The 17,340-nt window shown below is 43.5% G+C and overlaps 1 protein-coding gene across 1 annotated transcript in view; it reads left to right on the top strand.

Moving 5' to 3' along the window:
* The first annotated feature begins 11,017 nt into the window (after window positions 1–11,017).
* Window positions 11,018–17,340, top strand: part of ABCA1 (ATP binding cassette subfamily A member 1) — a 110,554-nt gene continuing 104,231 nt past the window's right edge. The window contains exon 1 of the mRNA XM_052645014.1: window positions 11,018–11,120. Coding sequence (XP_052500974.1) covers window positions 11,055–11,120 — 66 coding nt within the window. The 5' untranslated portion in view covers window positions 11,018–11,054. The remainder of the gene's footprint in view (window positions 11,121–17,340) is intronic.

The following is a 17,340-nucleotide window of genomic DNA, read 5'->3' as shown; positions in this document are numbered from 1 at the left end:
ACTTTAATGATCGTGTTAATTATAGGAAGTACCTCGAGTTCAAGTTAAGGAAAGCCTTTGGTCAAGTAGTGTTTCTTCAGTTGTCAGTCCTGTTACAGGACTTGCAAATTTAGTGGAATTAGTGCCATTTTCCCATTTCCAACTCCAGTCCCATTTCACATGATCTCAGCATGGCTTTCTCCTTGGCTGTCTGACACTAGGTTCCAGTGGCCTCCAATAAGGGGAGTGGATGTCCCCCTAGAGGCTGCAAAGACCAGCAAGGCACACTGTCCTCAGGTGGAACTCCACTGGGGACTCCATGCTCAAGTGATGTAGACACTTAGCATACAGTCGCTCGGGAGATGAGAGTGTGTGCATTTTAAAATGCCACTGTCAACGGCAGTTGATAAAAGGGATAGCGAATAGTTTAGTTGCATCTTTCCTTGAGCATTTTGTTATCTGGCACATAAAATGTTTGATTTGTGAAGATCTTAATGACAGTAGCACTTTCAAGAAGAAGTACTAAGAATCATGATAACATTGAAGTAATTCAGATCCATTTCCACTGGGAACATCCTTCCAGACCTCAAATAATGGAGCTCATGTTGCCAGTATTTTTTCTTTTTAAAAGCTAACATCCTTCATTTTTTGTTTTTCAGGTCAACTTGTGATCTTATTCCTCTGTAATTTAGCAAGGCAGTCAACAAAGTGGCTTGTTAGTTCAAGAGAAGGAGTTCAGTTTTGAAGTTGGGAGGGCAGGTTCGACCCTGTGCCTCTGTACCTGTCCTGGAGCTCCAACTACATCCTCACCTAGCTGGTCAGCTGGTTCTCACTGGGTTGCATCTCGGACACATGAGGCCTCTTGGACAAATGACCTGTGCTAGCACTGTCTCAAAATCTGGTTGGTGAAAGGGGAGGTTCTGGACAAGGTTGCTGGGTTTGGTCACATGTGAGCTAGAACTGGAAAAGAGCCACAGGTGAGATTACTTGTTTTGGCAAAAGTAAAAGGAATAAAGTGTTGAGGTTGAAAAATTATATACAGATTTTGATAAGCTTCATTGAGTGAGTTCTTGACTTGAGCCTATGAGTTTAGAGTTTGAGGCTCCTGACCAATGTTGACAGATTTGTATTCATGGTTGAGCCCCTAGGGGAGGTGTTCTTGTTAGTTGGCATGTTTACAGGGGTCTGGAGCCTCAGTCTGGCAAAATTACAGATTCTCCTTTGCTCACAAGAAGTCCATGAAAATGAATGTCCTTACCAACAAATTTGAGTGACTTTGGGGAAGACCAAATTGATGTACTCCTGTTTAATCTGAATTTCTTTGAATGCAGCTGGAAAATTTGTCATGGTTTTGGGCTACCTGAGCTTGTCCTTTATGACATTTCTGATTTGCTACCGTTGTGAACCTGCTTTAACTAATTTTTCTCATCCCTGAGTTCTGACTTCAGAAGCCTTCACTCCACAAATGTGTACAAGCACCAAGTGGCCCTGGGCTCAGTGTGGTGTAGGACAGTAAGATGTTGCGATGGTCGCTTGTGGCCTGACTTACTGTGTAGCAGGGACCGTTGGAGCACTTAGTACACTGGAGGAGATGGTGGGAGAGCTGAAGAGATGGAGGAATAGATATAAGGCCCAGATCACCAATAGGTAATTGACCTGGAAAGGAGGAAGTAGTCTGGAGAACAAAACTGAGCGAGGTGCTGAAGACATGGAGGAAGGCCGCCTATGTGGAACAGAAGAGCTGACTGCTCCCAGAGCAGAAGAATAGTATATGTGTGTGGTAGGGGTCCCCAGATGGGGGGGTTATGGTAAGACACTGGTAGAAATGGTACCAGGATACCAGCAAAACCCTTTCACATCTCCCACTGGTCTGGGCATGCAGAGAGTTCCAGTGTGTTCTGGAAAGGCCGTTGGGGAAATAGTCCCTTCTGTGGACAGAGAAGGAAGAAGACAGATTGCTTTAATATTAATAAACTGCCCACTTTGTGCCCCACCTGAGTGCTTTGGGGAAGCCCAGGTAGCTCAGTGGTAATATCTGCCAATACAGGAGATGCAGGAGACACGGGTTCGGGAATATCTCTTGGAGGAGGAAATGACAGCCCACTCCAGTATTCTTGCCTGGAAGATCTCATGGACAGAGGAACCTGGTGGGCTAGAGTTCATGGGGTCCCAAACAGTCGAAGATGACTTAACACACACGCTGAGTACTTTACACTGTGAAGTCAACTGCACTAATCATAGCTTCCATTTACTGGATACTTCTTTTGTCCCAAATAATGTTTTATATACATTATTTGTTCTGTTTTGTGGAGAATACAGGGACTCAATGCCTAGGGTCCCTGAGCTGCTGAGTAGCAGAGTCAGGATTCAAACCCCACTTTCTCTAACTCCAAAACCTCCCTTCTGTCTACCAGGCCATTTAATTCACAAAAATAATTAAGGACATCTGGGGAAGCTTGCTGCACAGCGGCATCAGTCCACAGGAAGGGGAAGGCGCTGAAGGGATTTGGGTTTGTCTGTCCCCAAGTCCTTTGAGCACTTTCATAAAAATAAACTTTTTAGGCTGGGAGAATGTTGAACATCTGAAGATGTTGACCCTTCCAAGATGTAAAGCAAACAAAATGGTTTTTGCTGATATCGTCACTAAGCCTTTTATCCTAAAATGCTCTTGGAAAGCCCTCCTCCAACAACAGGGAACATTATCCAGTCAAAGTTTTCTGCAAATAAAGGATTGCTCATGGAGGCAGACTTGCTTGTGTTTCTGTATCACTCAGGGTGTTTGTCACTTTTATAGTTCCTTCCCTGCAGGATCCTCTAACTTTGGTATTATGATTGTGGTTGAGAAAAAAGTTGTTTTCTATGCCATGTAATGTTGACAGATATTTCATTTCTAGGGGAAAGGTTCCTTTTTCCTATATGCTACACACCTGCAACCAGGGAAAAAGCAAATAGTTGTATTGTTTGCTGAAGTCTTCCTTTCAGGGTTGCTGTGTTTGTTTAGTGGAAATCAGCAGCGTAAGAAGGGCTGTCTCTAACATTTTGTCAGAATTTCTCCATAATTCTACAATGATGAAACAAGAACTTGAGGACAGGATGGATTTGCTTTCAGAAACTCTGGTTGTCAGTTTTAGAAGTCCTGAGGCTGTTTTAGCTGCTAGCAACTGGACTGTTGAGAGTGATAAATAGGATCTTTGGTTGTCCAAATATCAGCAACATGATAGAAATATATTTAAACTTTTTGAATCCCCTTTAAAATAGAATTGTTGACAGCATGAGGAATTGTGCTTCTCAAAGGCTCATTCTGGATTTGTACAATATTCATGTATTTCTTCTAACTTTTCAGTTTTTGTGTATTCCTGTCACAGCCCTCATTTTGAAAATTAGCGAATACTTTCGTCCAGGAAATTGAATATATATTCCAGGGTGAAACAAGAATGTGCAGTTATATATAAGCTTACTGTTACTAATAAGCAAGTATGATACATTGGTACTTAAAATTCTCCTTGAGTTACAAATTGTCAGAATTAATAAAATTCATTAGATCTATATATTTTTAAGATATTTATTTATGTGGCTGTACTTGGTCTTAGTTATGGTATGTGAGATTGAGTTCCCTGACCAGGGATCCTACCTGGGCCCCCTGCATCAGGAATGTAGAATCTTAGCCACTGGACCACCAGGAAAGTACTGGATCTGTATTTTTAAAACAGGTCTTGTGATAGCAGTGCCTCTTCTAGAATGACAGGAATCTTCTAGAATGATAGAATGACTTCCTTTTATCTGTGACTTTGATCATGGAGGATTTCTTACATCATTTTTTCTCTTTAAATTTGAGTATTAAGATGTTATGGTATAAGTAGGAACATAGTTTCAGGGGTCACCAAGTACCAGCCCATGACCTTTCTGCAGGCCTCTAAGGGTTTAGTGGCAACTAAGGACAGTTTCCCTGAGTTGTGAGTCTACACTATGTCTGGAGAGTGTGAGGGGATAGAATTTAAGGATTAGCATGAATGGCCTTACAGGTAGAGTGCTCGGTGACAACTGGAGGCCAGAAAAGAAACTGAGGCAGTTAAAATAACTTCAGGCTTGATAAAGTTGATGGCTATCTTGGGAGAAATCATGGGGAGACTTTCCAAGTCACCTTCTTCCACCACGGCAGCCATGCCCTGTCATCAGCCATGGGTGCAAAGAGCCTGTTCCAGCCTGGTTTTAACCTCGCTATCATTTTCCATAAATGTGGCTACTGATCTGGAGACATACACTCAGAGATGCAATTAAAAAACAGACCTCTTCCAAAGAAGCATGCTCTGGTGGTCTTACAGGTTTCATATCTTCAATTCTACAGAAACTTCTACATCTCTCTGGAGATGAGACACAGCAGTACCTGTGATCCTTGTATTTGCATCAGCATCTGAGGAAGAGGTCATTAGTTGAGCTTTAGCGCCAACACATTTACTACAGTTCGTAAGTTATATAGTTATATCCTGCCTTAAATCTATCTCTTGCTTTTGTTATTGGCTAGTTATTTATTGGTGTAGGACATCCAGACATAGTTTCATCAGGAGAGATTTCAACTTCTGTCTCACTTCTGGAAACTATGGGAAAATTTGTCTAACAAAGAAGAACACACACATACTTGTTTATTAATTTGTTTGTTTAGAGAAAGAGCTGTCATAAAACCACTGTTTTTGAAAGATGAAAGTCAGTTGCTGGCTGCATGCTCTGTGTATATGAGCTGTTTGGGTAGAACTGATAGGAAAAGTGTGTTCAGAAGAATAAACAGAGTTGTAGGAGGAACACAGTAGTGGGAAGGTAGGAGCAGTTGTTGACAAAGTTATTTCTGGAGAAACCTGGAGGCCAGGTCCACCTCTTGGGGGTGAGTCTGGCCAGGCCCCTTGCTTTTGGTGGGCCTTGGCTTCTTTGTAAGATTGGGGTGTGGTGGGAGTGGGTCTCCAAAGCTGCAGTGACTTCCTCCTATCAGCTGGGGGTTGGCCTTGTGCAAGCTTGTCCTCTTCGGCTTCGAGGGGCCGACTTCTCAGCTCCAGTGAGAAATGGCAGTTGTGTGGTTCCCAGTGGAGGCTGGCCTTCCTTGGAGCGAGCGGGTAGGAGGTTCCCTGCCCCCCTCTCAGCCTCATGTGCTTGCAGTGTTCTTGTAGGAAGGAAAAAGACCAACCAACCCTTTGTTACTGCACAAACTAAGAGTTTCGGATGGTAGTGAAAACATGTGCATTTTTTTCCCTTACTGAATTTCTGTAGACAGATTTAATGTTTTGGAAGGGTAGAAGGCAGTCACGGGATGTAGTTCCTGTTTTCCTTTTGACGACAGTAAGTGGGAAAAAATCCTCCCACCTTGTCTTTTCAGCTTGTCTGCTTCTTTCTCTCTCTTCCTTTCTTTTTCTCTCATCTCTCTTTGAAACTTACCTGTGAAGTTCAAAAGGGCTGAACATTTTGGCGAGGATGGGGGTTGGAGGAGCAGTGCAGTAGCTGCTGACTGGGGTCATCATTGCCCCCTTGGGACCAGGCTTCCTGTGAACCTCTACTCTTTTTCTTTGCCACCATTGCTGAGTCTGCCTGGTATTTCATATTTTGTTTTAGGGAAAAGTTAAAAGAATTCACAATCCCAGCTGTCACTTGGTGACCCCTTTGCCAGTAGCATATGGCACATTCTCATTTCACGGACCTAAAGAAAAGAATTACCCACCTATTATTACTCTCTTTGCTCTGTTTTATTTTTCTTCATTATTCTTATCACCCACTGCCTTAACAACAGTCCTACTGTTATTTGTCAGGTCTTCTTCCACCTTGCTAGAAGTTCCATGAGAACACTTTTGTTCATTGCTGAATCTCCAATGTCTGGGACAGCACCTGCACATAATAGATATTTAATAAATATTTGCTGTGGCTAATGGAAGCTAATTTGCTGTGGCTAATGGAAGCTAATGGAGAAGGAAATGGCAACCCCCTCCAGTGTTCTTGCCTGCAGACTCCCAGGAATGGGGGAGCCTGGTGGGCTGCTGTCTATGGGGTCGCACAGAGTCAGATACGACTGAAGCGACTTAGCAGCAGCAGTACTAGTAGTAGTAGTAATGGAAGCCTTGCAGAGTTAAGGCTGCAGTTTGTGGAATGAACAGGAGTTGATGATTTTATTCATCATTTACTTTCCTAGAGAATCACACAATACTCAAGCTTTACACCATATAGTTCTTATTTCTTCCAAGGCATGGTTTGACTTGTGGAATATGTTAATTATTACCATAGAACACATGTTTTTTCTGGGGGGGGATCATTGACATATAATTTACATGTTAAATTTAGCCTTTTTTACACGTATAGTCTGAACAGTTTTGATTCATCTGTATAGTATATGTATAACCACTGCCACAACCATGGTGTGGAATATATCTATCACTCAGTGCTTCTTACAGTCTGTCTTCTCCCCTACCCACTGGCAACCAGGGATCTGATTTCTGTCCCCATTATTTCACCTTCCCAGACTGTCATATAAGTAGATTCATATAGTATGTAGTCTTTCGTGTCTGACTTTTTTCTCTTAGCATAAGACTTTTGAGATTTCTCTCATGCTGTTGAATGTATTAGTAGTGTGGTCCCTTTTTTATTGCTGAGTAGTATTCCATTTTAATTTATTCACTAATTTATGAATCTTTGGATTGCTCCCAGTTTGGACTATTCTGTGTAAAACTTCTATGGATGTTCACATACAGGTCTTTGTGTGAATGTATGCTATCATTTCTTTCGGGCAAATACCTAGGACAGGATGGTTGGGCTGTATTATAAGTCTGTGTGTAATTTTATAAGAAACCACCAGAGTATTTAACAAAGTGACTGTTCCATTTTCATTCCTACAAGCAGTGTCAGTTGCTACTCATACTTTAAAATTTAAAAACTTGTAGTAGTTCCAGTGGATATGTAGTGGTATCTCATTGTGGTTTTAATTTTCATTTCTCTGCAACTAATAATTGCTTATTTGAGAAGGTCATGGTTTAGCAGGCTATGGTATTCTCTAGGTATTTAATAATTTTAAAATATCAGTGGCATTTGAAGTGAAAATTTCTTTTAAAAAATTGGCCAAAGATCTAATTGGTCACTTCCACGAGGTCATACTGTACAAAAAAGGTTGGGGTGTGGAAACTATGTCAGATTTTGGCAAAGGGTGGTTCACCTGGGTGACTGATGTGGAGACCTGGAAAGGACATGCTAGGACTTGACATGAAGGTGGGGAAAAAGTAGGTTTCTTGGCTCCTCTGGCCTTGGCAGGGCCTGCTCCATCCTTAGCTAAACCTGTGTTTGTGGGAATCCAACCTAGATTCAGTGCCACTTTCCTGGATATCCCAGGAGTCACCAGCAACCCTCGCGGCTATCCCCAGTGTGTGGTGAACATAGAGCCCCTTCCCTGGGGACAATTTGCCTTAATCAGTTAATCAAGCTTGAGAAATCGGTTACCACAGGCCCAGGAGTGCCACCACCCTTCCATCTTGAATCCCTATTTCTCACATCCATCTCATAGTTAATTAATTAAGCAAATACTCCCTGAAGGCTTACTCTGTGCCTTATACTGTTTTGCATGTTGGGGAAAACTGCGATTAAGAAAGAGAAATGATCCTGTGGACTCAGAAAGTGGCAGAAATGATGCAAGGGAAAACAGAGGCTGCCGTGAATGCACCTTGGAGGGGTTTTTAACCAGATGTCAGTGCAGGGGAGGTATCAGGACAGGATCCTACGGTTGGGGAAGATTCGGCCTGGCTGACCGTGCTGGAAGCGGCAGTTCAGGACAAGGAACGTGCGGGAGGCCTAGTGGTGGGAGAGAGGGCTGCCCATTTGTAGCCGTGAGTAGTTTTCTGGAGCTTGGTTTAGAAAGTGGGGAGTGGTGAGAAAGGAGGCTGGAGTCATTGGGGAGACTAGCTAAACCAAGGTGAGGACTGCACTTTATCCCCAGGGCTGTGGGGTGCTGACAAAGGCAGTTTTAAGTGGGAGAGTGGCTTGTTTGGAGCTTTGGTTTAGTGGCATCACTTTGGTTTCTCTGTGATAAATGGATGGAGGGGGTAAGACTGGAGGCAGGGAGTTCAGGGAAGTGGCTGTTGTGGTCATCCAGGAGCTGGAAGAGGGTGGCCTATTGACTGGCCATGATTGTGAAGTGGGACACTTTCCAGCCAGTGACTGGAAATGTGCACAGGGTCAGAAATGAGTGTGCTACTAGCTTTGAAGCATTGAGAAATCTAGTCAATACATAGTACGGCCTTCTTTTTGGTTTTGGTTTGTTTGTTTGCTTCCGTGGAAAGCTGATGTAGAAATGTCCCTTTGGCCTCAGTTACCTGAGCAGAGGATTTGGGCATTGCCAAAACCTTCTCTTTGAATAAAATTGCTCCCAGCAGTGGTCACCATGTTCTGAGGCGGGAGGAGGGAATTACGCAAGAGGCCCAGGGCTATGCCAAGGTGGGTAGGAAAGTGGGGCAAGTTACCCAGCGAAGCCGGAGCAATACCTTCTTCCGCTGCATAGACTACTTCTTGCTGACGTCTCTGCGTGTCTCCTGGAGGGTCTCTGAAGCCAGGATCCATGTCTGGAAATGCAGAAACCCTGCTTTAGGAAAACGCTCTCCAGAAAGCTTCCTCCCGGCCCTTCTCGTCTCATGCACATTCTGCAGAGGTGTGTCTTCATTTCTTCTGAGATTCTCCCCTCAGATTTAGGGGATTCTGTGTCCTGGTTTGAGCCTGAGGGTCTTTAACACTAGGCCATTCTGATTTCATCCTTCCTACTTTGCCCCTCCTACCTTGTCAGAAACCCATGATGGATTTGCTAAAAAATGCTGCTGCTGCTGCTGCTGCTAAAAATAATGGAGTAGAAAAGAATGTTTGGACAGGAGATAACCATTTCTCTGTAAGAGGTAGGGATGGACCAGAGAAAGAAAAGTGGGGAGGAGGGAGCTCATTTCTTTGCCACTTACAATGTGCTGTGTACTTTTCTGGGGAACTTATATATTTACTTATATTGTCTCATTGACAATTGAATATCCATTGAATATCCTGCAAGGTAGTTATTATCACCCCCATTTTACACTGCGGAAATTGATGCTCAGAGGGCATAAAGTTTTGGCTGAGGGCACGTAGTTGAGAAGCTGGGCCTAACTCCCATCTAAGCTGTCTTTCCTTTTTAAATTATAAACTTACGTTCCAACCTCCTCATTGTTACCTTGGGGACCTGAAAAGATTTGTGTAGCTTTTAAATCAACTAAGTGATTCCTGGAGAGCACCTTTAGCATCAGGAAAATCTAGCTAATTATTTATTTCAGTGTTTCTGGAATGAAACCCTGTCCCAGGCCACTTACAAAATGATTTAGGATTACAAGCACGAAGCTCACAACCAAATTTTGGCTCTCAGCGCTCAGAGAGACCAGTGGCCATCTTTAAATAACAAATTGTGGATGGACTCAGTGCTGGTTTAATTATTTTTAGTGAGAATATTTTGGGGGAGGGGCATCTGTGTCCATCTACAGGTTTGCTGAGCAAGTGATAAAGACAAAAAAGATCCTAAGGCTTGACTCTTTCAGAGGAATCCCTGATTTGTTGGCTTATCAATGAGTGAATTAAAATATATAATAGTAGAGTCAGTGATTCTTTTCAGACACTGTAGACTGCTTACATTCCCTTTTCTTTTGTAGAAGTTTTTAATCCAAGTCCTTGTGGTGTGGGGGCCAAGAGGGTAAAGTCCTGCTAGAGGTTGACCTTTGCGTTGAGGTCCGTTTGGACTCACAGACTTTTAGTCCAATACTTAGTTTTGCTTCCACAAGCGGTCACTACATTCTTAGCCCTTTCTGCTGTTTGTTCCTCCTGCCTAATCTCCCATCCCCATCTCCATTCCACCAGAGACCACGATGATTAAATGAGCCATTTTAGAGGTAAAGTTGGTTTCTTATTTCTGCTAAGAGTTCCTGGCTGTGAAGTGGTATCAGGGCTTAGCTTCGACCTGTGTATCCCTCCCTTCTTTCAGTTTTTATTTTCTGCCTTTTCCCAGGTTTAATTTTACTATGACTACTGGGATTACTCCAGCATTAAGTAAATACTGTTGTTGAGGGGCAGCTGGGACACACAGAAGGTTGTATCGCCTGTTTATGAGAGCCTCCCCTTCCCCCAGCATGGCAAAACAGTCCTCCAAGGAGGCATCTGTGACACCTGACGAGGAGTAGGTGGGCCCTGTGTACAGGTACAGGTGGAGCAAGGCCAAAAGTGTGCATATGTCCAGACAGTGGGAACTTGTCAGTTTCACAGGAGATGCTCTCTGCCTGCCTTGGCTGCCTTGTTTTACTCCATGGGATATTGTTTTCTCTTCACACACATAGAACACTAGGGGTTGTCCTCCTCACTTAGGAGCCAGGTGTCTGTGGCATTTCCTTGGTGTTTACTCACAGTTGTCTAAGACACGCTGTGGCGTTTCAGATTAGGAAACTGCTCTATCAGTGGTGCCATTTATCATTGGAAGGACTCAACTTTGTGGCGAGATGAAAATGTAGTGTACAGCAAATTTCAGACAATAGTGTTAAGTCACTCCAGGTTCAAGGCGAAATTTATAAATGCTGCTGACATTTTCTGAGAAGGAAGGCATTTTCTAAGAGAAGGGAGGCAGGTCTCTGGGATTCCAGTATGCCATTTGCAGCTCTGGTGTTTTGGGCACATAAGATTGATCACTTAGGTCTGCCTTCAATTTTTCACTCCCAATGGTCACATCAGTGGAGCGCAAGTGATTCGGATAATAACGACTTACTCACAGGCTAAAGCCAGAAAAGCTCCAACATCCCTGTTTACCAGAGACCCAAGGCTGCAAGTCGAGGACTCATGCCTTGTGGAGAGGCAGTCATGAGACAGAACCGGGTGTTGAGGGCTCAGATGAGGGGGCTGGTGCAACAGCCCTCACTGGCGTATGGCTTTGCAGCAAAAACTAACATCCCCTCTTGCTTTATCTTTCAGTTAATGACCAGCCACAGCGTCCCTGCTGTGAGCTCCAGCCACTTCCTTCCCAGGCTCCCGAGCCTCACGCAGGCTGCTGTGGTGCTGGCTGAGGTAACATGGCTTATTGGCCTCAGCTGAGATTGCTGCTGTGGAAGAACCTCACTTTCAGAAGAAGACAAACAGTAAGCCTGGGTTTCTCCGGGGGTTCTCTCCTGCTTTTCTTCCTGATTTTGATTTGGGAGTGAAGAAGGGGGCGGAAAAGAGATTCTTCTTCTTTTTTTTTTTTTTTAACTTATTTCAATTGGAGGATAATTCCTTTACTACAGTATTGTTCTTCTGCGTTTTCTTAAGGGGATTGAATGTGTCTGGCCCTGGTGGACCCAGGACTGTGTGGGGTCATGATTTAGCTAGCCCTGTCTCTTATCATAGGAGGCAGATTTGCAACCAGGTGGCAGTCATAGCTTTGGTTTGTGCTAGTGCCCAGGCCTAAGTTCAGACGCCTGGAACTTGGCATACAATGCTGCTTGGCCATCTTACTCCTAACTTTTGCTGCAGCCCTGGGGGCTGCTTGGCTCTTCAAGAGCTCCTGATGGTCTGGGTGGTGGAGTTGAAGTGAGTTCATGGCCCAGCTCTTAGAGGTCAGAGACTGAATCTTTTAGTATGGGCTTTCCCCTTTCAGCTTGGACTGCGAGCCTGGAGGAATACAAAACAGATTTGTTTTATTTCTGTGGAGGGTACTATGCCATTCACTTCTGGATGAGACAGTGATCCTTTCAAAAACCCTGAGAATACCATCTTTAACACTCAGTAAATGATATTTTTCTGTGAGAAGGTACAAACTATAAGGCCTGGAGATTTCTCTGAAGCTCTGGTATCAGCTCTTGGCTTCTCCCTCCCTGAACACCCCTCGAGGTCCTGTCTGATCTCCTGTGTTTAGCCACACCCTCTCTATAGTTGACTTCTAAATGTCTGTTTCCTGCCCTGCATTTTTTCCTGAATTCTAAGCCTACATCCCCTTTTGGCTGTCCTCTGGAGAAGGCAATGGCAACCACTCCAGTACTCTTGCCTGGAAAATCCCATGGGCGGAGGAGCCTGGTGGGCTGCAGTCCATGGGGTCGCTAAGAGTCGGACACGACTGAGCGACTTCCCTTTCACTTTTCACTTTCAGGCATCGGAGAAGGAAATGGCAACCCACTCCAGTGTTCTTGCCTGGAGAATCCCAGGGACGGGGGAGCCTGGTGGGCTTCCGTCTCTGGGGTCGCACAGAGTTGGACACGACTGAAGTGACTTAGCAGCATGAAGTGTAACACATCTGCAACAGAAGTGACCATCCTCTTTAGACTCAAAGAGCCATAAGGAATCTTGGAGATAACTTAAGGGATCTTGGAGATAAACTTCACTGTTTCTGAAACTAGACTAATGCTGGCCCTTCTTTAAAAGAACAAATATGTCAAAGTCCCCTTGTGTTGACTGAACATATTTTTTATTTTAATGTTACGTGAATATGTACATATGTGAAACTAGATATAAACCCCTTATTCTTATAGACTGTTATGCAAACATATGACCTATACAGACTTATAAATTAAGTGCAAACAAAATTGCAGAACCAGTACAGTTCAAATTAACACTGTTAGTGTAGTAAGGCGACTGACACTGTTTGAAGGCAACAGTGTGACTATGGTAGTGAACACTTATTTGTTTGAGTTTGGACAGTCTATATTACCATGTGTTAATGATTCTGTTTTCCAATGACTTTCCAATTTTTCCAGTGACTTTCGTTGGATATCATTTGCTTTCATTTGGTCCAGTCTCATCATTCACAAATTGCTTCTGCATCTGTGCCTTTCTCATTGGTCTACTGCAATTATATTGGTGCTAAAGTGAAGTCGCTAAGTCTTGTCCGACTCTTTGCAGCCCCACGGACTGTAACCTACCAGGCTCCTCTGTCCATGGGATTTTCCAGGCAAGAGTACTGGAGTGGGTTGCCATTTTCTTCTCCAGGGGATCTTCCAAACCCAGGGATCGAACCCAGGTCTCCCGCATTGTAGGCAGACATGTTTACTGTCTGAGCCACCAGGGAATATTGGTGCTAACACAATGGCAAACACAAATAGAAACTTAGACTTGTGATCTTGTGCCAGAACTTGGTTGTAAAGTAGGCATTCAGAAAATCCAGGTATGTTTATTTCCTTAGATGACCATTGAAATGAAAACACAAAGTGTTTAAAATCCCGACAGAGAACTCATATAATCCCTCGTGAAATTATATATATTATTTGTATACATATACTAGTTTGAGAAACACTGACTTTTCAGTCCCTCATATTACATGCAGGGAGCTGAATCCCAAAGTCATTTAATGAGAGAGTAGGAACTAAAATTTATGCATCCTATCTGTCTTGATAATAATAATCATACTAAAATATAACAATTTATAGAATATATAATATAATAAAAGCAAACACTTAGATTGCACTTCCATGTACTAGGCACTAAAGTGAATTGTTAACTAGATTAATCCTTTTAAGATCCACAAAGTACTGTTGTTTCGCTGTAACACAAAATGCTATTGTGTTATAACTGGGGAACTTAAATCACAGAGAGAATATAAGTAATTTGTCTGAGTTTCACACTGCTAGTCAGGGGCGTATGTAGTGTTCAGTTCTAAATAATCTGACTCTAGAGTTGGTTCTCTAAACCACTATGTCAGATTGCTCTTCAGTGGTATTATTTTTTCTATCTTCAGTCTCAACATCTTGAAGTTTCTAACCTTTTCCTTACCTTTGTCCCTGCCTCCCACAGCTGTACCCAGGCCCTGGTGTTCCCAAGACCTATATATTCATTTCCTAATCTCATTTCTTAGCTACTCTGTGGTCCAGGTCCCCAGTCTCTTCTTATCATGTTGGCAGCAGGCCATGTGATGGGGAACTGTCTTTGCTGTGCTGTGTCTATTAGCCAGTGAGTAATGGAAAGAACTATATCATCTTAGTAATGCAAAGTCTCAAGCCCAAACCTGTCATTTTACAGATAAAGGAAGGGATGTCCCCAAGGTCAACTAAGGAATCAGGAGCACAGGGTCCCAGAACAGGATTTGGGATTGGGCCATCCAGACTGGGCTAGTGTCTGTTAGTCTTGCTGCTTCTTGCTCAATATTGCTTATCAGTTTAAAAAGAGCTACAATTAGAGAGACAGGCAGCCTTCATAAAAGGCAATTTTTGGCCCTGTGGCAGAGTTCCTATTGAAGGGGAAGTAAGACATAGTATCCTGACGCAGAAGGAGTTCTTTGGATATACACCTACGGTCTGCTGGCTTGTCTGCTTACCTTCCTTCCTGATTTCTACAGGAAATGTGTTTTGCCAAACTAGAAAAAAAAAAGGTGATTTATTTCAGGTTGCAGAAGTTTAGGGTGTCAGGGTTGGAAAGATCTGACCTGACCCTTGTACAGTTGATGGGAATGGGGTTTCAGGTGTGGGGCAGGGGGTCCTGAGTGGATCAGTCATAGTAACACCAGAATCAATTTCCTGATGGCCCTAGAGGCACAAGTTCTTTTGAGCAGGCTTTGCCTTATCTGCACAGGAGGTTTAATACCCAGGGATCTCAAGTGCTGGCTGTCCCATGTTTAATACCCATGGATCTCAATTGCTTCCCAGTCCAAATGGCTTGGATCTATGGATATATTGATTGTAGACAGTGAAACCTGTTTAGGGTCTTGGTTCCACATTGTTAGCTCAGAACATGCCCTGCCCTGTAGGCAGGGGAAGGAGTTAGCAGCTCCATGACAGTTCTCACCTACAGTGTACAGAATCCTTGCTTAATTTCCCCCTCAGAGATCCTGGATGTACTCGCTTGGCTCCATAGCCTGGCACTGGGGATATGCTTAACAAGCATTTGCTCAGTGAGGGGTGAATGTGTTAAATGGGCCATTAGTTTATAGATCTTGAGGAGGCGCCCCTGCTAGAGGGGCCGCATGTGCAGGGAGACCGGAAGAAGATGTAGGAGCTGGGTGCTGAACAGTAAACCCCAGAGCAACCTTCTTGAAAGGTGGCCATTTGCTCATTCACTCTGTGTCCTCATTTGCTAATGAATTTGGGGGACCTCTTTTCTTGTGCCCCCATTATGCAGACTCATGGGGACCATCAGCCAGGGGTAGCTTTCTGCTGCTCCTGTTAGGCAAAGAATACATTGAAAATGAGTTGCGTAAGTGGGGTGCAAAGCTCAGTTTGGGTACAAAGTAACAGTTAACTTGTGTGGGTGGTGGTCAGTGAGCACAAATAGGGCTTGGGACAGGAAAGGCGAGGGGCTTCGGAGTTCTCCGGATCCCCATCTGGTTTTAGGCTGAGCCAGACATCAAGGTCCCTGTGGAACAGATGGGACAGAATATGGCCGTATGGCCTTTCTTTTTTGCCTTTGGTGTTAATTTTCTCACTTAGATCTGTTTAGCCATGTGGCTGAGGAAATAGATAATTTTAATTTCTGCATATTTTAGAGTATCAATATTTGGGTACTGTTCAGTGACAAGGAATAAACAATCAAATAAATACAAATTGAGTCCTCATTTAAGAGCCACTGGAGAATTTTACATGATAGATGCAAACTAACCCTCCCAGCTTCCAGTTTCGCCTGATACATTTCTTCCCTGTCCTTAGTTCTGGCCTGGCAATGCTGGTTCAAATCCAGCTAATAATTCTAATTATTATCTGATTTTAATTCAATTCTAATTCCAGCATGGCCACTATATGCCTTAATGGCTTGCTGCTGCTGCTTAATGGCTTAGGGAATCTCATTTTCCCTGACTTTTAGTTTCCCCTTCTATGGAATGAGGACAGTTAGCACAAATAGCCATTTATTGTTTCCTTTGAATAAATATTTGCTAAGCATCTACTGCATGTAAGACAGTGTCCTGGGTGTACAGTGGTGAAGCAGACAGGCAGGATCCCTGCTTTCATAGAGCTTACAGTTCAGCCAGGAAAGCAGATATGAAGCATGTTGTCACATAAGTAGAAATATCATAGCTGTGGTAAGTGCTGTGAAGGAAAAAAAAAGAAACTGTCCTACTATGTCAGTTACTACTAGACTGTGGGTAGCGACTTAATTTAGAATGAAAGGTCATGACATTTAACCTGAGTGCCTTGATGTTTAAGCAGCAGTTAGCCAGGGAGAGATCAGGAGCTCAGCCACTGGGGCACTGGCTTCCAGGCAGAGAGACAGGGTGTGAAGGCCACGTGCCTAATGCATGTCCTGGAGCCAAGGGACAGGAGCACCAGTGGCACTGAAGGAAGACTGGCTGCGGGTGAGCTGGGAGTCGGCAGGGTCAGGTCATGGAGCTGGCAGAGGACAGCTTATTTTTATATAATGTGCAAAAGGAGTCCCCCGAGGTAGGTAGGTCATGATGACGAGGATCAGATTGTGTGGTCCTTGGCACTGAGGAGACCTGAAGGATGACAGCCTGAGCATACACATGTGCCATTTTGTGCTCTGTTTTTGGGCTTCCCAGGTGGCCTTGCCATAAAAAACCCACATGCCAGTACAGGAGACATGAGACTCGGGTTTGATCCTTGGGTTGGGAAGATCTCCTGGAGGAGGGCACGTATTCTTGCCTGGAAAATTCCATGGACAGAGGAGCCTGAGTGGCTACGGTCCATGGGGTCGCAAAGAGTCAGACATGACTGAAGCGACTTAGCATGGCATGTATGTTGTGTATTTCCAAATAATCTTCATATTATAATAATTATGATTCTTGATGTATAGGTTGTATTTTATACTTTTGAAAGTACTCTTGTACCTGTTATCTTCTTGATTTTCACAGCAATCCTGAGAGGTATCATTACAATTTCTGTTTCATAGATGAAGGAAGTATTATAAATTAGTACATCATTAAGAGGAGGGACTAGAAGTTTTGACCCCAAATCTACCATGCAATAATGCCAGTGACATTCCTGGTAGCAATACAGGGATCCATGCAGTTTTCATTTTATAACCTCATACATTATTGCCAACATTGAGATATTTCTTGTGTTTGCCATTATAAGTAAGTTACTATAAAGATTTTATGCATATAGCCTTTTCTTATTTTTATATTATTTTCTTAGGCCGGAATCTCAGGAGTATGATTACTAGGTCAAAGGGAAGTGGCCCTTGACATATATGGTCAGATGTCCTTCCAAAGATCAAACCAATTGAAAAATCCAGTGTCTCTGCATGAGGCTTTACAGTTGTGGGAGGGTAGGCCTGGCTTTCATATTTGTTTTTCCCTTCAGCATTTCTCTGATTTGATCTTTTAAGATTTCAGTTTAATTTAATTGAAGTGTATGTTGAAAAGTGTTCACTGTGATGCTGACAGAGCCTAGAGTGTGCCATTGCTTTGATGAATTTTCTGTTATCTTGGGAAACTCACTGTCT

Source organism: Budorcas taxicolor, chromosome 8 (assembly GCF_023091745.1).
Source record: "Budorcas taxicolor isolate Tak-1 chromosome 8, Takin1.1, whole genome shotgun sequence".
NCBI lineage: Eukaryota > Metazoa > Chordata > Mammalia > Artiodactyla > Bovidae > Budorcas > Budorcas taxicolor.
This window is presented reverse-complemented; position numbering and strand designations above follow the sequence as displayed.